The 25,076-nt window shown below is 40.8% G+C and overlaps 1 protein-coding gene across 1 annotated transcript; it reads left to right on the top strand.

Moving 5' to 3' along the window:
* LOC134290565 (uncharacterized protein DDB_G0287625-like) lies at nucleotides 1-25,076 on the top strand (the record flags this gene model as incomplete). The annotated part of the gene is made up of 2 exons (XM_062857727.1): nucleotides 1-31; nucleotides 24,484-25,076. Coding segments are annotated over exons 1-2 (624 nt in total), but the record flags the coding sequence as incomplete, so codon positions are not given.

Here is a 25,076-nt window from a genome sequence, read left to right as displayed (position 1 = left end):
ATGGAGACGGACATGTCCGGAGCGGTCTGTAGTTAGCCTCCATTTAGCCTCCAAAAATAATTTGCTGTTGTAGGGTTTTTGGAGGCTAACTACAAATCGTTGGAGGCTAACTTTTTGGGGCATTGTAGGGAAAAACCAAGAACGCCAATCGAAAGATCAGCTCCTTTCTAATCGGAAAACATATAAAAACTTTGAATTTTCCTTAAAAATAACGAGTTACAAACGAAAAACAATTTTTCCATAGTAACTTGCATGCAAGTTTGGAGGCTAACTACAAATCGTTGGAGGCTAACTATTTGGGGCCTTATAAAGCAAAACCGAGTACGCCAATCGAAAAATCAGATGATTTCCAATCAGAAAACATATAAAAATTTTTCATTTACCTTGAATATTACCAGTTTATTGAAGAAAAACAAATGTGTGACATGCAAATTTGGAGGCTAACTACAGAAATTATGAAAACCTTAAAAGGCTCAGGTTTTTGGCGGAATAAAGTCACAACCCGCAACTTGAAAGTTAGCAGGGACCCTGAGGAAGCGATTGACCTTAAGATATTGAAAATCAGTGTTGGTTTACAAAAAAATTCAATAAAATACGGATTTTGCAATTTTGTTCATAGATTTATCAGATTTTCAAGCACAAGCCCCCACAAAAGTTTGGAGGCTAAGGTTTTGGCAAACCGAAAGGTCACAACCCGCATATTGGGAGTTAGCTGGGACCCTAAGGAAGCGTTTGTGCCCAAGTATTTGAAAATTTGTGCCCAAGTATTTGAAAATCCATGTTTGTTTACTGAAAAAATTTCATGAAATACGGATTTTGCAATTTTGTTCATAGATTTATCAGATTTTCAAGCACAAGCCCCCACAAAAGTTTGGAGGCTAAGGTTTTGGCAAACCGAAAGGTCACAACCCGCACATTGGGAGTTAGCTGGGACCCTAAGGAAGCGTTTGCGCCCAAGTATTTGGAAATCCATGTTTGTTTACTGAAAAAAAAAACATGAAATACGGATTTGCAATTTTGTTCATAGATTTATCAGATTTTCAAGCATCAGATTTTCAAGCACAAGCCCCCACAAAAGTTTGGAGGCTAAGGTTTTGGCAAACCGAAAGGTCACAACCCGCATATTGGGAGTTAGCTGGGACCCTAAGGAAGCGTTTGCGCCCAAGTATTTGAAAATCCATGTTTGTTTACTGAAAAAAATTCATGAAATACGGATTTTGCAATTTTGTTCGTAGATTGATCTGATTTTCAAGCACAAGCCCCCACAAAAGTTTGGAGGCTAAGGTTTTGGCAAACCGAAAGGTCACAACCCGCATATTGGGAGTTAGCTGGGACCCTAAGGAAGCGTTTGCGCCTACGTATTTGAAAATCCATGTTTGTTTACTGAAAAAAAAAATTGAAATACGGATTTTGCAATTTTGTTCATAGATTTATCTGATTTTCAAGCACAAGCCCCCACAAAAGTTTGGAGGCTAAGGTTTTGGCTAACTGAAAGGTCACAACCCAAATATTGGGAGTTAGCTGGGACCCTAAGGAAGCGTTTGCGCCCAAGTATTTGAAAATCCGTGTTGGTTTACTGAAAAAATTTCATGAAATGCGGATTTTGCAATTTTGTTCTTAGATTTATCTGATTTTCAAGCACAAGCCCCCACAAAAGTTTGGAGGCTTAGGTTTTGGCAAACCGAAAGGTCACAACCCGCATATTGGGAGTTAGCTGGGACCCTAAGGAAGCGTTTGCGCCCAAGTATTTGAAAATCCATGTTTGTTTACTGAAAAAAAAAAACATGAAATACGGATTTTGCAATTTTGTTCTTAGATTTATCTGATTTTCAAGCACAAGCCCCCACAAAAGTTTGGAGGCTAAGGTTTTGGCTAACTGAAAGGTCACAACCCGCATATTGGAAGTTAGCTGGGACTCTAAGGAAGCGTTTGCGCCCAAGTATTTGAAAATCCGGGTTGGTTTACTGAAAAAAAATCTTGAAATACGGATTTTGCAATTTTGTTCTTAGATTTATCTGATTTTCAAGCACAAGCCCCCACAAAAGTTTGGAGGCTAAGGTTTTGGCTAACTGAAAGGTCACAACCCGCATATTGGAAGTTAGCTGGGACTCTAAGGAAGCGTTTGCGCCCAAGTATTTGAAAATCCGTGTTGGTTTACAAAAAAAAATCATGAAATGCGGATTTTGCAATTTTGTTCTTAGATTTATCTGATTTTCAAGCACAAGCCCCCACAAAAGTTTGGAGGCTAAGGTTTTGGCAAACCGAAAGGTCACAACCCGCATATTGGGAGTTAGCTGGGACCCTAAGGAAGCGTTTGCGCCCAAGTATTTGAAAATCCATGTTTGTTTACTGAAAAAAAAATAATGAAATACGGATTTTGCAATTTTGTTCTTAGATTTACCTGATTTTCAAGCACAAGCCCACACAAAAGTTTGGAGGCTAAGGTTTTGGCTAACTGAAAGGTCACAACCCGCATATTGGGAGTTAGCTGGGACCCTAAGGAAGCGTTTGCGCCCAAGTATTTCAAAATCCGTTTTGGTTTACTGGAAAAATTTCATGAAATACGGATTTTGCAATTTTGTTCGTAGATTGATCTGATTTTCATGCACAAGCCCCCACAAAAGCTTGGAGGCTAAGGTTTTGGCAAACCGAAAGGTCACAACCCGCATATTGGGAGTTAGCTGGGACCCTAAGGAAGCGTTTACGCCCAAGTATTTGAAAATCCATGTTTGTTTACTGAAAAAAATTTCATGAAATACGGATTTTGAAATTTTGTTCATAGATTGATCTGATTTTCAAGCACAAGCCCAACAAAAGTTTGGAGGCTAAGGTTTTGGCTAACTGAAGGGTTACAACCCGCATATTGGAAGTTGGCTGGGACCCTAAGGAAGCGTTTGCGCCCAATTATTTGAAAATCCGCGTTGGTTTACTAAAAAATTCATGATATGCGGATTTTGCAATTTTGTTCGTAGATTGATCTGATTTTCAAGCACAAGCCCCCACAAAAGTTTGGAGGCTAAGGTTTTGGCAAACCGAAAGGTCACAACCCGCATATTGGGAGTCAGCTGGGACCCTAAGGAAGCGTTTGCGCCCAAATATTTGAAAATCCATGTTTGTTTACTGAAAAAAAATCATTAAATACGGATTTTGCAATTTTGTTCATAGATTTATCTGATTTTCAAGCACAAGCCCCCACAAAAGTTTGGAGGCTAAGGTTTTGGCTAACTGAAAGGTCACAACCCGCATATTGGGAGTCAGCTGGGACCCTAAGGAAGCGTTTGCGCCCAAGTATTTGAAAATCCATGTTTGTTTACCGAAAAAATTTCATGAAATACGGATTTTGCAATTTTGTTCTTAGATTGATCTGATTTTCAAGCACAAGCCCCCACAAAAGTTTGGAGGCTAAGGTTTTGGCAAACCGAAAGGTCACAACCCGCATATTGAGAGTCAGCTGGGACCCTAAGGAAGAGTTTGCGCCCAAGTATTTGAAAATCCATGTTTGTTTACTGAAAAAAAAATCATGAAATACGGATTTTGCAATTTTGTTCTTAGATTTATCTGATTTTCAAGCACAAGCCCCCACAAAAGTTTGGAGGCTAAGGTTTTGGCTAACTGAAAGGTCACAACCCGCATATTGGAAGTTAGCTGGGACTCTAAGGAAGCGTTTGCGCCCAAGTATTTGAAAATCCGGGTTGGTTTACTGAAAAAAAATCTTGAAATACGGATTTTGCAATTTTGTTCTTAGATTTATCTGATTTTCAAGCACAAGCCCCCACAAAAGTTTGGAGGCTAAGGTTTTGGCTAACTGAAAGATCACAACCCGCATATTGGGAGTTAGCTGGGACTCTAAGGAAGCGTTTGCGCCCAAGTATTTGAAAAGCCGGGTTGGTTTACTGAAAAAAAATCTTGAAATACGGATTTTGCAATTTTGTTCTTAGATTTATCTGATTTTCAAGCACAAGCCCCCACAAAAGTTTGGAGGCTAAGGTTTTGGCAAACCGAAAGGTCACAACCCGCATATTGGGAGTTAGCTGGGACCCTAAGGAAGCGTTTGCGCCCAAGTATTTGAAAATCCATGTTTGTTTAATGAAAAAAAAATCATGAAATACGGATTTTGCAATTTTGTTCTTAGATTTATCTGATTTTCAAGCACAAGCCCCCACAAAAGTTTGGAGGCTAAGGTTTTGGCTAACTGAAACGTCACAACCCGCATATTGGGAGTTAGCTGGGACCCTTAGGAAGCGTTTGCGCCCAAGTATTTGAAAATCCATGTTTGTTTACCGAAAAAAATTCATGAAATACGGATTTTGCAATTTTGTTCATAGATTGATCTGATTTTCAAGCACAAGCCCCCACAAAAGTTTGGAGGCTAAGGTTTTGGCTAACTGAAAGGTCATAACCCGCATATTGGGAGTTAGCTGGGACCCTAAGGAAGCGTTTGCGCCCAAGTATTTCAAAATCCGTGTTGGTTTACTGAAAAAATTTCATGAAATACGGATTTTGCAATTTTGTTCTTAGATTTATCTGATTTTCAAGCACAAGCCCCCACAAAAGTTTGGAGGCTAAGGTTTTGGCTAACTGAAAGGTCACAACCCGCATATTGGAAGTTAGCTGGGACTCTAAGGAAGAGTTTGCGCCCAAGTATTTGAAAATCCATGTTTGTTTACTGAAAAAAAAATCATGAAATACGGATTTTGCAATTTTGTTCTTAGATTTATCTGATTTTCAAGCACAAGCCCCCACAAAAGTTTGGAGGCTAAGGTTTTGGCTAACTGAAAGGTCACAACCCGCATATTGGAAGTTAGCTGGGACTCTAAGGAAGCGTTTGCGCCCAAGTATTTGAAAAGCCGGGTTGGTTTACTGAAAAAAAATCTTGAAATACGGATTTTGCAATTTTGTTCTTAGATTTATCTGATTTTCAAGCACAAGCCCCCACAAAAGTTTGGAGGCTAAGGTTTTGGCTAACTGAAAGGTCACAACCCGCATATTGGAAGTTAGCTGGGACTCTAAGGAAGCGTTTGCGCCCAAGTATTTGAAAATCCGGGTTGGTTTACTGAAAAAAAATCTTGAAATACGGATTTTGCAATTTTGTTCGTAGATTTATCTGATTTTCAAGCACAATCCCCCACAAAAGTTTGAAGGCTAAGGTTTTGGCTAACTGAAAGGTCACAACCCGCATATTGGGAGTTAGCTGGGACCCTAAGGAAGCGTTTGCGCACAAGTATTTGAAAATCCGGGTTGGTTTACTGAAAAAAAATCTTGAAATACGGATTTTGCAATTTTGTTCTTAGATTTATCTGATTTTCAAGCACAAGCCCCTACAAAAGTTTGGAGGCTAAGGTTTTGGCTAACTGAAAGGTCACAACCCGCATATTGGGAGTTAGCTGGGACCCTAAGGAAGCGTTTGCGCCCAAGTATTTGAAAATCCGGGTTGGTTTACTGAAAAAAAATCTTGAAATACGGATTTTGCAATTTTGTTCTTAGATTTATCTGATTTTCAAGCACAAGCCCCTACAAAAGTTTGGAGGCTAAGGTTTTGGCTAACTGAAAGGTCACAACCCGCATATTGGGAGTTAGCTGGGACCCTAAGGAAGCGGTTGCGCCCAAGTATTTGAAAATCCGTGTTGGTTTACTACAAAAAATTCATGAAATACGAATTTTGCAATTTTGTTCGTGGATTTATCTGATTTTCAAGCACAATCCCCCACAAAAGTTTGGAGGCTAAGGTTTTGGCAAACCGAAAGGTCACAACCCGCATATTGGGAGATAGCTGGGATCCTAAGGAAGCGTTTGCGCCCAAGTATTTGAAAATCCATGTTTGTTTACTGAAAAAAAAATCATGAAATACGGATTTTGCAATTTTGTTCTTAGATTTATCTGATTTTCAAGCACAAGCCCCCACAAAAGTTTGGAGGCTAAGGTTTTGGCAAACCGAAAGGTCACAACCCGCATATTGGGAGTTAGCTGGGACCCTAAGGAAGCGTTTGCGCCCAAGTATTTGAAAATCCGGGTTGGTTTACTGAAAAAAATCTTGAAATACGGATTTTGCAATTTTGTTCGTAGATTTATCTGATTTTCAAGCACAAGCCTCCACAAAAGTTTGGAGGCTAAGGTTTTGGCTAACTGAAAGGTCCTAACCCGCATATTGGGAGTTAGCTAGGACCCTAAGGAAGCGTTTGCGCCCAAGTATTTGAAAATCCGTGTTGGTTTACAAATAAAATTTCATGAAATGCGGATTTTGCAATTTTGTTCTTAGATTTATCTGATTTTCAAGCACAAGCCCCCACAAAAGTTTGGAGGCTAAGGTTTTGGCAAACCGAAAGGTCACAACCCGCATATTGGGAGTTAGCTGGGACCCTAAGGAAGCGTTTGCGCCCAAGTATTTCAAAATCCGTGTTGGTTTACTGAAAAAAATTCATGAAATACGGATTTTGCAATTTTGTTCGTAGATTGATCTGATTTTCATGCACAAGCCCCCACAAAAGTTTGGAGGCTAAGGTTTTGGCAAACCGAAAGGTCACAACCCGCATATTGGAGTTAGGGAACGTTCAAAAATTACGTCCATGATTTGGGGAAGGAGGAGGGGTCTAGAAAAGTGTGACAGTACGTGTATTGGGTATAGGAAAAGTGCGAGACAGAGGGGGGAGGGGGGTCTAGAAATCCCGAAAAACGATGGACGTAATATTTGAATCTTGTGCTTGAAAATCAGATAAATCTACGAACAAAATTGCAAAATCCGTATTTCATGAATTTTTTTTAGTAAACCAACACGGATTTTCAAAAACTTGGGAGCAATCGCTTCCTTAGGGTCCCAGCTAACTCCCAATATGCGGGTTGTGACCTTTCGGTTTGCCAAAACCTTAGCCTCCAAACTTTTGTGGGGCTTGTGCTTGAAAATCAGATCAATCTACGAACAAAATTGCAAAATCCGTATTTCATGATTTTTTTTCAGTAAAGCAACACGGATTTTCAAATACTTGGGAGCAATCGTTTCCTTAGGGTCCCAGCCAACTCCCAATATGCGGGTTGTGACCTTTCGGTTTGCCAAAACCTTAGCCTCCAAACTTTTGTGGGGGCTTGTGCTTGAAAATCAGATAAATCTAAGAACAGAATTGCTAAATCCGTATTTCATGATTTTTTTTCAGTAAACCAACACGGATTTTAAAATACTTGGGCGCAAACGCTTCCTTAGGGTCCCAGCTAACTCCCAATATGCGGGTTGTGACCTTTCAGTTTGCCAAAACCTTAGCCTCCAAACTTTTGTGGGGGCTTGTGCTTGAAAATCAGATAAATCTAAGAACAGAATTGCTTAATCCGTATTTCATGATTTTTTTTTAGTAAACCAACACGGATTTTCAAATACTTGGGAGCAATCGCTTCCTTAGGGTCCCAGCTAACTCCCAATATGCGGGTTGTGACCTTTCGGTTTGCCAAAACCTTAGCCTCCAAACTTTTGTGGGGCTTGTGCTTGAAAATCAGATCAATCTACGAACAAAATTGCAAAATCCGTATTTCATGATTTTTTTTCAGTAAACCAACACGGATTTTCAAATACTTGGGAGCAATCGTTTCCTTAGGGTCCCAGCCAACTCCCAATATGCGGGTTGTGACCTTTCGGTTTGCCAAAACCTTAGCCTCCAAACTTTTGTGGGGGGCTTGTGCTTGAAAATCAGATAAATCTAAGAACAGAATTGCTAAATCCGTATTTCATGATTTTTTTCAGTAAACCGACACGGATTTTAAAATACTTGGGCGCAAACGCTTCCTTAGGGTCCCAGCTAACTCCCAATATGCGGGTTGTGACCTTTCGGTTTGCCAAAACCTTAGCCTCCAAACTTTTGTGGGGGCTTGTGCTTGAAAATCAGATAAATCTAAGAACAGAATTGCTAAATCCGTATTTCATGAATTTTTTTTCGTAAACCAACACGGATTTTCAAAAACTTGGGCGCAAACGCTTCCTTAGGGTCCCAGCTAACTCCCAATATGCGGGTTGTGACCTATCAGTTAGCCAAAACCTTAGCCTCCGAACTTTTGTGGGGGCTTGTGCTTGAAAATCAGATCAATCTACGAACAAAATTGCAAAATCAGTATTTCATAATTTTTTTTCAGTAAACCAACACGGATTTTCAAATACTTGGGAGCAATCGTTTCCTTAGGGTCCCAGCCAACTCCCAATATGCGGGTTGTGACCTTTCGGTTTGCCAAAACCTTAGCCTCCAAACTTTTGTGGGGGCTTGTGCTTGAAAATCAGATCAATCTACGAACAAAATTGCAAAATCCGTATTTCATGATTTTTTTTTAGTAAACCAACACGGATTTTCAAATACTTGGGAGCAATCGCTTCCTTAGGGTCCCAGCTAACTCCCAATATGCGGGTTGTGACCTTTTAGTTTGCCAAAACCTTAGCCTCCAAACTTTTGTGGGGGCTTGTGCTTGAAAATCAGATAAATCTAAGAACAGAATTGCTAAATCCGTATTTCATGATTTTTTTTCAGTAAACCAACACGGATTTTCAAAAACTTGGGCGCAAACGCTTCCTTAGGGTCCCAGCTAACTCCCAATATGCGAGTTGTGACCTTTTGGTTTGCCAAAACCTTAGCCTCCAAACTTTTGTGGGGGCTTGTGCTTGAAAATCAGATCAATCTACGAACAAAATTGCAAAATCCGTATTTCATGAATTTTTTTTAGTACACCAACACGGATTTTCAAAAACTTGGGAGCAATCGCTTCCTTAGGGTCCCAGCTAACTCCCAATATGCGGGTTGTGACCTTTCAGTTTGCCAAAACCTTAGCCTCCAAACTTTTGTGGGGGCTTGTGCTTGAAAATCAGATAAATCTAAGAACAGAATTGCTAAATCCGTATTTCATGATTTTTTTTAGTAAACCAACACGGATTTTCAAATACTTGGGAGCAATCGCTTCCTTAGGGTCCCAGCTAACTCCCAATATGCGGGTTGTGCCCTTTCGGTTTGCCAAAACCTTAGCCTCCAAACTTTTGTGGGGGCTTGTGCTTGAAAATCAGATCAATCTACGAACAAAATTGCAAAATCCGTATTTCATGATTTTTTTTCAGTAAACCAACACGGATTTTCAAATACTTGGGAGCAATCGTTTCCTTAGGGTCCCAGCCAACTCCCAATATGCGGGTTGTGACCTTTCGGTTTGCCAAAACCTTAGCCTCCAAACTTTTGTGGGGGCTTGTGCTTGAAAATCAGATAAATCTAAGAACAGAATTGCTAAATCCGTATTTCATGATTTTTTTTCAGTAAACCAACACGGATTTTAAAATACTTGGGCGCAAACGCTTCCTTAGGGTCCCAGCCAACTCCCAATATGCGGGTTGTGACCTTTCGGTTTGCCAAAACCTTAGCCTCCAAACTTTTGTGGGGGCTTGTGCTTGAAAATCAGATAAATCCAAGAACAGAATTGCTAAATCCGTATTTCATGATTTTTTTTCAGTAAACCAACACGGATTTTCAAATACTTGGGAGCAATCGCTTCCTTAGGGTCCCAGCTAACTCCCAATATGCGGGTTGTGACCTTTCGGTTTGCCAAAACCTTAGCCTCCAAACTTTTGTGGGGGCTTGTGCTTGAAAATCAGATAAATCTAAGAACAGAATTGCTAAATCCGTATTTCATGATTTTTTTTCAGTAAACCAACACGGATTTTAAAAAACTTGGGCGCAAACGCTTCCTTAGGGTCCCAGCTAACTCCCAATATGCGGGTTGTGACCTTTCGGTTTGCCAAAACCTTAGCCTCCAAACTTTTGTGGGGGCTTGTGCTTGAAAATCAGATAAATCTAAGAACAGAATTGCTAAATCCGTATTTCATGATTTTTTTTCAGTAAACCAACACGGATTTTAAAATACTTGGGCGCAAACGCTTCCTTAGGGTCCCAGCTAACTCCCAATATGCGGGTTGTGACCTTTCGGTTTGCCAAAACCTTAGCCTCCAAACTTTTGTGGGGGCTTGTGCTTGAAAATCAGATAAATCCAAGAACAGAATTGCTAAATCCGTATTTCATGATTTTTTTTCAGTAAACCAACACGGATTTTCAAAAACTTGGGCGCAAACGCTTTCTTAGGGTCCCAGCTAACTCCCAATATGCGGGTTGTGACCTTTCAGTTAGCCAAAACCTTAGCCTCCAAACTTTTGTGGGGGCTTGTGCTTGAAAATCAGATCAATCTAAGAACAGAATTGCTAAACCCGTATTTCATGAAATTTTTTTAGTAAACCAACACGGATTTTCAAAAACTTGGGCGCAAACGCTTTCTTAGGGTCCCAGCTAACTCCCAATATGCGGGTTGTGACCTTTCAGTTAGCCAAAACCTTAGCCTCCAAACTTTTGTGGGGGCTTGTGCTTGAAAATCAGATCAATCTACGAACAAAATTGCAAAATCCGTATTTCATGAAATTTTTTTAGTAAACCAACACGGATTTTCAAAAACTTGGGCGCAAACGCTTTCTTAGGGTCCCAGCTAACTCCCAATATGCGGGTTGTGACCTTTCAGTTAGCCAAAACCTTAGCCTCCAAACTTTTGTGGGGGCTTGTGCTTGAAAATCAGATCAATCTACGAACAAAATTGCTAAATCCGTATTTCATGAATTTTTTTTAGTAAACCAACACGGATTTTCAAAAACTTGGGCGCAAACGCTTCCTTAGGGTCCCAGCTAACTCCCAATATGCGGGTTGTGACCTTTCAGTTAGCCAAAACCTTAGCCTCCAAACTTTTGTGGGGGCTTGTGCTTGAAAATCAGATCAATCTACGAACAAAATTGCAAAATCCGTATTTTATGAAATTTTTTCAGTAAACCAACACGGATTTTCAAAAACTTGGGAGCAATCGCTTCCTTAGGGTCCCAGCTAATTCCCAATATGCGGGTTGTGACCTTTCAGTTAGCCAAAACCTTAGCCTCCAAACTTTTGTGGGGGCTTGTGCTTGAAAATCAGATCAATCTACGAACAAAATTGCAAAATCCGTATTTCATGAAATTTTTTTAGTAAACCAACACGGATTTTCAAAAACTTGGGCGCAAACGCTTTCTTAGGGTCCCAGCTAACTCCCAATATGCGGGTTGTGACCTTTCAGTTAGCCAAAACCTTAGCCTCCAAACTTTTGTGGGGGCTTGTGCTTGAAAATCAGATCAATCTACGAACAAAATTGCAAAATCCGTATTTTATGAAATTTTTTCAGTAAACCAACACGGATTTTCAAAAACTTGGGAGCAATCGCTTCCTTAGGGTCCCAGCTAACTCCCAATATGCGGGTTGTGACCTTTCAGTTAGCCAAAACCTTAGCCTCCAAACTTTTGTGGGGGCTTGTGCTTGAAAATCAGATCAATCTAAGAACAGAATTGCTAAATCCGTATTTCATGAATTTTTTTTTAGTAAACCAACACGGATTTTCAAAAACTTGGGAGCAATCGCTTCCTTAGGGTCCCAGCTAACTCCCAATATGCGGGTTGTGACCTTTCAGTTAGCCAAAACCTTAGCCTCCAAACTTTTGTGGGGGCTTGTGCTTGAAAATCAGATAAATCTAAGTACAGAATTGCTAAATCCGTATTTCATGATTTTTTTTTAGTAAACCAACACGGATTTTCAAATACTTGGGAGCAATCGTTTCCTTAGGGTCCCAGCCAACTCCCAATATGCGGGTTGTGACCTTTCGGTTTGCCAAAACCTTAGCCTCCAAACTTTTGTGGGGGCTTGTGCTTGAAAATCAGATAAATCTAAGAACAGAATTGCTAAATCCGTATTTCATGATTTTTTTTTTAGTAAACCAACACGGATTTTCAAAAACTTGGGCGCAAACGCTTCCTTAGGGTCCCAGCTAACTCCCAATATGCGGGTTGTGACCTATCAGTTAGCCAAAACCTTAGCCTCCAAACTTTTGTGGGGGCTTGTGCTTGAAAATCAGATAAATCTACGAACAAAATTGCAAAATCCGTATTTTATGAATTTTTTTTAGTAAACCAACACGGATTTTCAAAAACTTGGGAGCAATCGCTTCCTTAGGGTCCCAGCTAACTCCCAATATGCGGGTTGTGACCTTTCAGTTTGCCAAAACCTTAGCCTCCAAACTTTTGTGGGGGCTTGTGCTTGAAAATCAGATAAATCTAAGAACAGAATTGCTTAATCCGTATTTCATGATTTTTTTTTAGTAAACCAACACGGATTTTCAAATACTTGGGAGCAATCGCTTCCTTAGGGTCCCAGCTAACTCCCAATATGCGGGTTGTGCCCTTTCGGTTTGCCAAAACCTTAGCCTCCAAACTTTTGTGGGGGCTTGTGCTTGAAAATCAGATCAATCTACGAACAAAATTGCAAAATCCGTATTTCATGATTTTTTTTCAGTAAACCAACACGGATTTTCAAATACTTGGGAGCAATCGTTTCCTTAGGGTCCCAGCCAACTCCCAATATGCGGGTTGTGACCTTTCGGTTTGCCAAAACCTTAGCCTCCAAACTTTTGTGGGGGCTTGTGCTTGAAAATCAGATAAATCTACGAACAAAATTGCAAAATCCGTATTTTATGAATTTTTTTTAGTAAACCAACACGGATTTTCAAAAACTTGGGAGCAATCGCTTCCTTAGGGTCCCAGCTAACTCCCAATATGCGGGTTGTGACCTTTCAGTTTGCCAAAACCTTAGCCTCCAAACTTTTGTGGGGGCTTGTGCTTGAAAATCAGATAAATCTAAGAACAGAATTGCTTAATCCGTATTTCATGATTTTTTTTTAGTAAACCAACACGGATTTTCAAATACTTGGGAGCAATCGCTTCCTTAGGGTCCCAGCTAACTCCCAATATGCGGGTTGTGCCCTTTCGGTTTGCCAAAACCTTAGCCTCCAAACTTTTGTGGGGGCTTGTGCTTGAAAATCAGATCAATCTACGAACAAAATTGCAAAATCCGTATTTCATGATTTTTTTTCAGTAAACCAACACGGATTTTCAAATACTTGGGAGCAATCGTTTCCTTAGGGTCCCAGCCAACTCCCAATATGCGGGTTGTGACCTTTCGGTTTGCCAAAACCTTAGCCTCCAAACTTTTGTGGGGGCTTGTGCTTGAAAATCAGATAAATCTAAGAACAGAATTGCTAAATCCGTATTTCATGATTTTTTTTCAGTAAACCAACACGGATTTTAAAATACTTGGGCGCAAACGCTTCCTTAGGGTCCCAGCTAACTCCCAATATGCGGGTTGTGACCTTTCGGTTTGCCAAAACCTTAGCCTCCAAACTTTTGTGGGGGCTTGTGCTTGAAAATCAGATAAATCTAAGAACAGAATTGCTAAATCCGTATTTCATGATTTTTTTTCAGTAAACCAACACGGATTTTAAAAAACTTGGGCGCAAACGCTTCCTTAGGGTCCCAGCTAACTCCCAATATGCGGGTTGTGACCTTTCGGTTTGCCAAAACCTTAGCCTCCAAACTTTTGTGGGGGCTTGTGCTTGAAAATCAGATAAATCTAAGAACAGAATTGCTAAATCCGTATTTCATGATTTTTTTTCAGTAAACCAACACGGATTTTAAAATACTTGGGCGCAAACGCTTCCTTAGGGTCCCAGCTAACTCCCAATATGCGGGTTGTGACCTTTCGGTTTGCCAAAACCTTAGCCTCCAAACTTTTGTGGGGGCTTGTGCTTGAAAATCAGATCAATCTACGAACAAAATTACAAAATCCGCATTTCATGATTTTTTTTCAGTAAACCAACACGGATTTTCAAATACTTGGGAGCAATCGTTTCCTTAGGGTCCCAGCCAACTCCCAATATGCGGGTTGTGACCTTTCGGTTTGCCAAAACCTTAGCCTCCAAACTTTTGTGGAGGCTTGTGCTTGAAAATCAGATAAATCTAAGAACAGAATTGCTAAATCCGTATTTCATGATTTTTTTTCAGGAAACCAACACGGATTTTAAAATACTTGGGCGCAAACGCTTCCTTAGGGTCCCAGCCAACTCCCAATATGCGGGTTGTGACCTTTCGGTTTGCCAAAACCTTAGCCTCCAAACTTTTGTGGGGGCTTGTGCTTGAAAATCAGATAAATCTAAGAACAGAATTGCTTAATCCGTATTTCATGAATTTTTTTTAGTAAACCAACACGGATTTTCAAAAACTTGGGCGCAAACGCTTCCTTAGGGTCCCAGCTAACTCCCAATATGCGGGTTGTGACCTATCAGTTAGCCAAAACCTTAGCCTCCAAACTTTTGTGGGGGCTTGTGCTTGAAAATCAGATCAATCTACGAACAAAATTGCAAAATCCGTATTTCATGAATTTTTTTTAGTAAACCAACACGGATTTTCAAAAACTTGGGAGCAATCGCTTCCTTAGGGTCCCAGCTAACTCCCAATATGCGGGTTGTGACCTTTCGGTTTGCCAAAACCTTAGCCTCCAAACTTTTGTGGGGGCTTGTGCTTGAAAATCAGATCAATCTAAGAACAGAATTGCTAAATCCGTATTTCATGATTTTTTTTTAGTAAACCAACACGGATTTTCAAAAACTTGGGAGCAATTGCTTCCTTAGGGTCCCAGCTAACTCCCAATATGCGGGTTGTGACCTTTCAGTTAGCCAAAACCTTAGCCTCCAAACTTTTGTGGGGGTTTGTGCTTGAAAATCAGATCAATCTACGAACAAAATTGCAAAATCCGTATTTCATGATTTTTTTTTAGTAAACCAACACGGATTTTCAAAAACTTGGGAGCAATCGCTTCCTTAGGGTCCCAGCTAACTCCCAATATGCGGGTTGTGACCTTTCAGTTAGCCAAAACCTTAGCCTCCAAACTTTTGTGGGGGCTAGTGCTTGAAAATCAGATAAATCTAAGAACAGAATTGCTAAATCCGTATTTCATGAATTTTTTTTAGTAAACCAACACGGATTTTCAAAAACTTGGGCGCAAACGCTTCCTTAGGGTCCCAGCTAACTCCCAATATGCGGGTTGTGACCTTTCAGTTAGCCAAAACCTTAGCCTCCAAACTTTTGTGGGGGCTAGTGCTTGAAAATCAGATAAATCTAAGAACAGAATTGCTAAATCCGTATTTCATGAATTTTTTTTCGTAAACCAACACGGATTTTCAAAAACTTGGGCGCAAACGCTTCCTTAGGGTCCCAGCTAACTCCCAATATGCGGGTTGTGACCTATCAGTTAGCCAAAACCTTAGCCTCCAAACTTTTGTGGGGGCTTGTGCTTGAAAATCAGATCAATCTACGAACAAAATTGCAAAATCCGTATTTCATGAATTTTTTTTAGTAAACCAACACGGATTTTCAAAAACTTGGGAGCAATCGCTTCCTTAGGGTCCCAGCTAACTCCCAATTTGCGGGTTGTGACCTTTCAGTTTGCCAAAACCTTAGCCTCCAAACTTTTGTGGGGGCTTGTGCTTGAAAATCAGATAAATCTAAGAACAGAATTGCTAAATCCGTATTTCATGATTTTTTTTAGTAAACCAACACGGATTTTCAAATACTTGGGAGCAATCGCTTCCTTAGGGTCCCAGCTAACTCCCAATATGCGGGTTGTGACCTTTCGGTTTGCCAAAACCTTAGCCTCCAAACTTTTGTGGGGGCTTGTGCTTGAAAATCAGATCAATCTACGAACAAAATTGCAAAATCCGTATTTCATGATTTTTTTTCAGTAAACCAACACGGATTTTCAAAAACTTGGGCGCAAACGCTTCCTTAGGGTCCCAGCTAACTCCCAATATGCGGGTTGTGACCTTTCAGTTAGCCAAAACCTTAGCCTCCAAACTTTTGTGGGGGCTTGTGCTTGAAAATCAGATAAATCTAAGAACAAAATTGCAAAATCCGTATTTCATGAATTTTTTTTTAGTAAACCAACACGGATTTTAAAATACTTGGGCGCAAACGCTTCCTTAGGGTCCCAGCTAACTCTCAATATGCGGGTTGTGATCTTTCGGTTTGCCAAAACCTTAGCCTCCAAACTTTTGTGGGGGCTTGTGCTTGAAAATCAGATCAATCTACGAACAAAATTGCAAAATCCGTATTTTAGTAAACCAACACGGATTTTCAATTAGTCAGTCTTAATCGCTTCGTTAGGGTCCCAGCTAACTCCTTGTGGGTCGATTATGACCTTTTAGTTAGCCAAAACCTGAACCTCCAAAGATTTTCCTAATTTCTGTAGTTAGCCTCCAATTTTGCATGTCAGTGCCTAACGATATTTTGGTTTTTTTCTTCTATATTTGGTAAAATTTAAGATAAATTAAAAGTTGCTATATGTTTTCTGATTGGAAGTTATCCGATCTTCCGATTGGCGTACTCGGTTTTTCCCCAAAAGGCCCCAAACAGTTAGCCTCCAACGATTTGTAGTTAGCCTCCAAACTTGCATGCAAGTTACTATGGAAAAAATGTTTTTCGTTTAAAACTCGTTATTTTTAAGGAAAATTCAAAGTTTTTATATGTTTTCCGATTAGAAATGAGCTGATCTTTCGATTGGCGTCCTTGGTTTTGCCCTACAATGCCCCAAAAAGTTAGCCTCCAACGATTTGTAGTTAGCCTCCAAAAACCCTGCAACAGCAAATTATTTTTGGAGGCTAAATGGAGGCTAACTACAGACCGCTCATGTCCGGCAGATCAGGGATGCTGGAAATGTTCAACGAGAGATTCCCTCGCTTTGCGAACCAGCTTGACTTGAACAAACTGTACACACGACAGCGAGCAATTATGTCTCATAATATGCTCACAGCTGCAGAAGTGGAGTGCATCAAGCTGGAAGCGCAGAGGGAATTGGGAGAGGAGAGGATAAGATCGAGCGATACGTCGAGAAGGAGTTCTGATGGGCTGGATGCATCGAACGCGAGTGAGAGTCGTGATACGATTGCACCCACTGCTCCAGGACCAACAGCGGATATGCAACGACAGCAACTACGAGACGAACTAGCGCTCCACATGGCCACAGCAGTCACGCAGTTTCGTGGGACAGACCCCATGTCCCGGCACCGAATACCAAAGCTGCGGAATTCCTATCGGTTAACAAGTGCAGTAAGCATCCTAAACCAGGGTATTTTGTCACAGTACTTGGAGGCCGTACAGCACCTTGAGGATCTGCAGTTTACGGTGTATTCAGCTGCGGTGGCTGTTGTCAAGACGCTGGGACTGCGGACGCGCCCGCAAGGCGACGGTGAAGGTCGCACACGCCCCAGCACACAGAAACCCGCGTGGATGCGACGTTTGGAGAACCGGATCGCCACATTGCGGACCAAGATTGGTCGATTAACACAGTACAAGCAGGGGAATCGATCAACGAGGCTAGTTCGTTATGTTGCTGAAATTGTGAAGCCCGCAGAACTCCGAGATCTCACAGAAGTCAACATTACGGAGATCCTCGACACCCATGTACAGCGGTTGAGTGCTCTTGCGAAACGACTGCGGCGTTATGGAGAATGTTCGAAGCGGAAGGAACAAAACCGGATGTTCAACATTAACGAAAGAGAGTTCTACAACTGCATCCGAAACGACAAGCCTGACTATGGAGAAGGCCTTCCGGAGATTGGCGAAGTTACACAGTTCTGGGCCAATCTATGGGAGAACCCTGTCCAGCACAGCGACGATGGGATGTGGTTGGCAGAAGAAGAGCGACAGTGTAATGGAGTTGGAGACATGACCGCGGTCGTAGTAACCGCTCAGGATATACGCGAGGCTACCCGGTATACCAGAAATTGGGCTGCACCAGGACCCGATTTCGTGCACAATTTTTGGTATAAAAAGCTCACGACGATCCACGGGCGGATGGCGGAATGCTTCAACATGGTGCTAGAAGACCCCACGCAGCTACCAGAGTTCATTACCAGGGGTATCACTTATCTTCTGCCGAAGGACCAAAACACAGCTGACCCAGCAAAGTACAGACCAATAACGTGTCTTTCGAGTCTGTACAAAGTGCTGTCGTCGGTGATAGCGAGGAGGATACAAACCCACTGCGATGACCGAAGAACAAAAAGGGTGTCGCAAAAACACGCAAGGCTGCAAAGATCAGGTCATTATAGATGCAGTCATTGTGGGTCAAGCCACCGATAAGCAGAGGAACCTGAGCATGGCTTACATCGGCTACAAGAAGGCGTACGACTCAGTGCCGCACTCGTACCTTCTTAAGGTGCTGCAGTTGTACAAGGTAGACGGGAACGTCATCAGGCTGATGCAACACGCGATGGGGATGTGGAGCACGTCCCTACAAATCACCGACGGAACAGCTGTGTTGCGGTCCAGAACTCTCAGCATCAGGAGGGGTATATTTCAAGGCGATACCTTCAGTCCGCTATGGTTCTGCCTTGCAATGAACCCCCTCAGCAGAGCACTCAACCAATGCAACTATGGCTACCAACTGAAAAGTGGGGGAAGGAGTACAAGAATAACCCACACCTTCTTTATGGACGACCTGAAGCTGTTTGCGGAATCAGTACAGAGGCTGCATCAACTGTTGCAGCTTGTGACGGTGTTCAGCAACGACATCCGGATGGAGTTTGGAATTGACAAATGTCGGTCAGTCCATCTTCGCCGGGGTCAAGTAGTGGACGCCAGCTGTTTCCGCGTCAACGAACAGGAGGAGATTCGGAATATGGTTGAAGGCGAAGTGTACAAGTACCTCGGCTTCCTGCAACTTAGAGGTATTCGCCACACAGCGATCAAGAAGGAACTGCAGGACAAGTTCTTGCATCGTGTCAACTGTGTTCTGAGGAGCTTTCTGTCAGCCGGCAACAAGGTGAAGGCGATCAACACGTTTGCTGTGCCCCTGTTGACCTACAGCTTTGGGGTGGTAAAGTGGACCAAGACTGACCTCGAGGCGTTAGAACGAGCAGTACGAGTGGCGTTCACCATGCACCGCATGCGCCATCCAAAGTCGTCCATTGAGAGAGTCACCCTGCCACGCGCAGTAGGAGGAAGAGGCGTCACCGATATCCAGGCACTATGTGTCTCCCAGATCCAGCAGCTGCGGGCATATTTCGTAGAAAGCCAGAACCGTCACGAAATGTACCGCACTGTATGTGAAGCTGACCACGGTTACAGCGCCCTGCATCTGGCGCAGGAGGATTATCAGCTGAACTGCGACATCAAGACCGTCGACGAGATGATCGTAACGTGGAAGCAAAAGGAGTTGCATGGGACGCACCCCCATCAACTGGAACTCGAGCACATCGATAAGGCGGCGTCAAACGCGTGGCTGGTGCGGGGTGACCTGTTCTCAGAAACAGAAGGTTTCATGGTAGCCATCCAGGACCGGGTAATTGCGACGAAGAACTATCGGCGGTACATATTGCACGAGGACGTGAAGGACCGTTGTAGGAAGTGTAATTCAGTAGGGGAAACGATCGAGCATGTCGTTGCAGGCTGTTCAGTGTTAGCTGGATCAGCTTACCTCGATCGTCACAACGAAGTTGCCAAGATTGTGCACCAACAGCTTGCTTTAAAGCACAACTTGGTCGACAGATTTGTACCCTACTAGAAGTACCAGCCGGACCCGGTTCTGGAAAATAGTTGCATAAAGCTGTACTGGGATCGCGAGATCATTACGGACGTCCTCATTCGTGCCAACCGGCCTGACATTGTGGTTTTCGACAAAAGGATGAAGCGAGTAACTCTCATCGACATCGCTGTACCGTTAGACCATAATGTCCAATCAACGTTCTCCGGCAAGATAACCAAGTACCACGACCTAGCGGAGGAGTTGAAGCAGATGTGGCACCAGGAGGACGTCCGTATAGTTCCGGTTGTCCTCTCGGCAACCGGAGTTGTCCCTAAATCTCTCCTGAGGTCCCTAGACGAGCTGGAACTGAAGAAGGACCTGAACAGCATCCTGAAAGCGGTGATTCTTGGAACCTGTAGTATAGTTAGGCGGTTCCTGAATCATCACAACTGAAAGTACATCCAAAAGCAGACTCATTAGGATAAGCTAAAAAACCGGCTAATGAGATCCACAGAGCCTAATCCCCTTTGGCATTCCGATTGCCCGGGGTAGGTGAAAGTTTCCAGCAATTTTTGCTGAGAAGTGCAAAAACTCTATAATAATAATAATAATAATAATAATAATAATAATAATAATAATAATAATAATAATAATAATAATAATAATAATAATAATAATAATAATAATAATAATAATAATAATAATAATAATAATAATAATAATAATAATAATAATAATAATAAAAATAATAATAATAATAATAATAATAATAATAATAATAATAATAATAATAATAATAATAATAATAATAATAATAATAATAATAATAATAATAATAATAATAATAATAATAATAATAATAATAATAATAATAATAATAATAATAATAATAATAATAATAATAATAATAATAATAATAATAATAATAATAATAATAATAATAATAATAATAATAATAATAATAATAATAATAATAATAATAATAATAATAATAATAATAATAATAATAATAATAATAATAATAATAATAATAATAATAATAATAATAATAATAATAATAATAATAATAATAATAATAATAATAATAATAATAATAATAATAATAATAATAATAATAATAATAATAATAATAATAATAATAATAATAATAATAATAATAATAATAATAATAATAATAATAATAATAATAATAATAATAATAATAATAATAATAATAATAATAATAATAATAATAATAATAATAATAATAATAATAATAATAATAATAATAATAATAATAATAATAATAATAATAATAATAATAATAATAATAATAATAATAATAATAATAATAATAATAATAATAATAATAATAATAATAATAATAATAATAATAATAATAATAAAAATAATAATAATAATAAAAATAAAAATAATAATAATAATAATAATAATAATAATAATAATAATAATAATAATAATAATAATAATAATAATAAAAATAATAATAATAATAATAATAATAATAATAATAATAATAATAATAATAATAATAATAATAATAATAATAATAATAATAATAATAATAATAATAATAATAATAATAATAATAATAATAATTTTGTCTGCACGAGGATGGAGACGGACATGTCCGGCAGATCAGGGATGCTGGAAATGTTCAACGAGAGATTCCCTCGCTTTGCGAACCAGCTTGACTTGAACAAACTGTACACACGACAGCGAGCAATTATGTCTCATAATATGCTCACAGCTGCAGAAGTGGAGTGCATCAAGCTGGAAGCGCAGAGGGAATTGGGAGAGGAGAGGACAAGATCGAGCGATACGTCGAGAAGGAGTTCTGATGGGCTGGATGCATCGAACGCGAGTGAGAGTCGTGATACGATTGCACCCACTGCTCCAGGACCAACAGCGGATATGCAACGACAGCAACTACGAGACGAACTAGCGCTCCACATGGCCACAGCAGTCACGCAGTTTCGTGGGACAGACCCCATGTCCCGGCACCGAATACCAAAGCTGCGGAATTCCTATCGGTTAACAAGTGCAGTAAGCATCCTAAACCAGGGTATTTTGTCACAGTACTTGGAGGCCGTACAGCACCTTGAGGATCTGCAGTTTACGGTGTATTCAGCTGCGGTGGCTGTTGTCAAGACGCTGGGACTGCGGACGCGCCCGCAAGGCGACGGTGAAGGTCGCACACGCCCCAGCACACAGAAACCCGCGTGGATGCGACGTTTGGAGAACCGGATCGCCACATTGCGGACCAAGATTGGTCGATTAACACAGTACAAGCAGGGGAATCGATCAACGAGGCTAGTTCGTTATGTTGCTGAAATTGTGAAGCCCGCAGAACTCCGAGATCTCACAGAAGTCAACATTACGGAGATCCTCGACACCCATGTACAGCGGTTGAGTGCTCTTGCGAAACGACTGCGGCGTTATGGAGAATGTTCGAAGCGGAAGGAACAAAACCGGATGTTCAACATTAACGAAAGAGAGTTCTACAACTGCATCCGAAACGACAAGCCTGACTATGGAGAAGGCCTTCCGGAGATTGGCGAAGTTACACAGTTCTGGGCCAATCTATGGGAGAACCCTGTCCAGCACAGCGACGATGGGATGTGGTTGGCAGAAGAAGAGCGACAGTGTAATGGAGTTGGAGACATGACCGCGGTCGTAGTAACCGCTCAGGATATACGCGAGGCTACCCGGTATACCAGAAATTGGGCTGCACCAGGACCCGATTTCGTGCACAATTTTTGGTATAAAAAGCTCACGACGATCCACGGGCGGATGGCGGAATGCTTCAACATGGTGCTAGAAGACCCCACGCAGCTACCAGAGTTCATTACCAGGGGTATCACTTATCTTCTGCCGAAGGACCAAAACACAGCTGACCCAGCAAAGTACAGACCAATAACGTGTCTTTCGAGTCTGTACAAAGTGCTGTCGTCGGTGATAGCGAGGAGGATACAAACCCACTGCGATGCCAACAACGTGATGACCGAAGAACAAAAAGGGTGTCGCAAAAACACGCAAGGCTGCAAAGATCAGGTCATTATAGATGCAGTCATTGTGGGTCAAGCCACCGATAAGCAGAGGAACCTGAGCATGGCTTACATCGACTACAAGAAGGCGTACGACTCAGTGCCGCACTCGTACCTTCTTAAGGTGCTGCAGTTGTACAAGGTAGACGGGAACGTCATCAGGCTGATGCAACACGCGATGGGGATGTGGAGCACGTCCCTACAAATCACCGACGGAACAGCTGTGTTGCGGTCCAGAACTCTCAGCATCAGGAGGGGTATATTTCAAGGCGATACCTTCAGTCCGCTATGGTTCTGCCTTGCAATGAACCCCCTCAGCAGAGCACTCAACCAATGCAACTATGGCTACCAACTGAAAAGTGGGGGAAGGAGTACAAGAATAACCCACACCTTCTTTATGGACGACCTGAAGCTGTTTGCGGAATCAGTACAGAGGCTGCATCAACTGTTGCAGCTTGTGACGGTGTTCAGCAACGACATCCGGATGGAGTTTGGAATTGACAAATGTCGGTCAGTCCATCTTCGCCGGGGTCAAGTAGTGGACGCCAGCTGTTTCCGCGTCAACGAACAGGAGGAGATTCGGAATATGGTTGAAGGCGAAGTGTACAAGTACCTCGGCTTCCTGCAACTTAGAGGTATTCGCCACACAGCGATCAAGAAGGAACTGCAGGACAAGTTCTTGCATCGTGTCAACTGTGTTCTGAGGAGCTTTCTGTCAGCCGGCAACAAGGTGAAGGCGATCAACACGTTTGCTGTGCCCCTGTTGACCTACAGCTTTGGGGTGGTAAAGTGGACCAAGACTGACCTCGAGGCGTTAGAACGAGCAGTACGAGTGGCGTTCACCATGCACCGCATGCGCCATCCAAAGTCGTCCATTGAGAGAGTCACCCTGCCACGCGCAGTAGGAGGAAGAGGCGTCACCGATATCCAGGCACTATGTGTCTCCCAGATCCAGCAGCTGCGGGCATATTTCGTAGAAAGCCAGAACCGTCACAAAATGTACCGCACTGTATGTGAAGCTGACCACGGTTACAGCACCCTGCATCTGGCGCAGGAGGATTATCAGCTGAACTGCGACATCAAGACCGTCGACGAGATGATCGTAACGTGGAAGCAAAAGGAGTTGCATGGGACGCACCCCCATCAACTGGAACTCGAGCACATCGATAAGGCGGCGTCAAACGCGTGGCTGGTGCGGGGTGACCTGTTCTCAGAAACAGAAGGTTTCATGGTAGCCATCCAGGACCGGGTAATTGCGACGAAGAACTATCGGCGGTACATATTGCACGAGGACGTGAAGGACCGTTGTAGGAAGTGTAATTCAGTAGGGGAAACGATCGAGCATGTCGTTGCAGGCTGTTCAGTGTTAGCTGGATCAGCTTACCTCGATCGTCACAACGAAGTTGCCAAGATTGTGCACCAACAGCTTGCTTTAAAGCACAACTTGGTCGACAGATTTGTACCCTACTAGAAGTACCAGCCGGACCCGGTTCTGGAAAATAGTTGCATAAAGCTGTACTGGGATCACGAGATCATTACGGACGTCCTCATTCGTGCCAACCGGCCTGACATTGTGGTTTTCGACAAAAGGATGAAGCGAGTAACTCTCATCGACATCGCTGTACCGTTAGACCATAATGTCCAATCAACGTTCTCCGGCAAGATAACCAAGTACCACGACCTAGCGGAGGAGTTGAAGCAGATGTGGCACCAGGAGGACGTCCGTATAGTTCCGGTTGTCCTCTCGGCAACCGGAGTTGTCCCTAAATCTCTCCTGAGGTCCCTAGACGAGCTGGAACTGAAGAAGGACCTGAACAGCATCCTGAAAGCGGTGATTCTTGGAACCTGTAGTATAGTTAGGCGGTTCCTGAATCATCACAACTGAAAGTACATCCAAAAGCAGACTCATTAGGATAAGCTAAAAAACCGGCTAATGAGATCCACAGAGCCTAATCCCCTTTGGCATTCCGATTGCCCGGGGTAGGTGAAAGTTTCCAGCAATTTTTGCTGAGAAGTGCCAAAACTCTATAATAATAATAATAATAATAATAATAATAATAATAATAATAATAATAATAATAATAATAATAATAATAATAATAATAATAATAATAATAATAATAATAATAATAATAATAATAATAATAATAATAATAATAATAATAATAATAATAATAATAATAATAATAATAATAATAATAATAATAATAATAATAATAATAATAATAATAATAATAATAATAATAATAATAATAATAATAATAATAATAATAATAATAATAATAATAATAATAATAATAATAATAATAATAATAATAATAATAATAATAATAATAATAAAAATAATAATAATAATAATAATAATAATAATAATAATAATAATAATAATAATAATAATAATAATAATAATAATAATAATAATAATAATAATAATAATAATAATAATAATAATAATAATAATAATTATAATAATAATAATAATAATAATAATAATAATAATAATAATAATAATAATAATAATAATAATAATAATAATAATAATAATAATAATAATAATAATAATAATAATAATAATAATAATAATAATAATAATAATAATAATAATAATAAT

This window comes from Aedes albopictus, chromosome 3 (assembly GCF_035046485.1).
Source record: "Aedes albopictus strain Foshan chromosome 3, AalbF5, whole genome shotgun sequence".
Classification (NCBI taxonomy): domain Eukaryota; kingdom Metazoa; phylum Arthropoda; class Insecta; order Diptera; family Culicidae; genus Aedes; species Aedes albopictus.
Note: the sequence above shows the minus strand (reverse complement) of the source record. Positions and strands in the feature narration are given on the sequence as shown.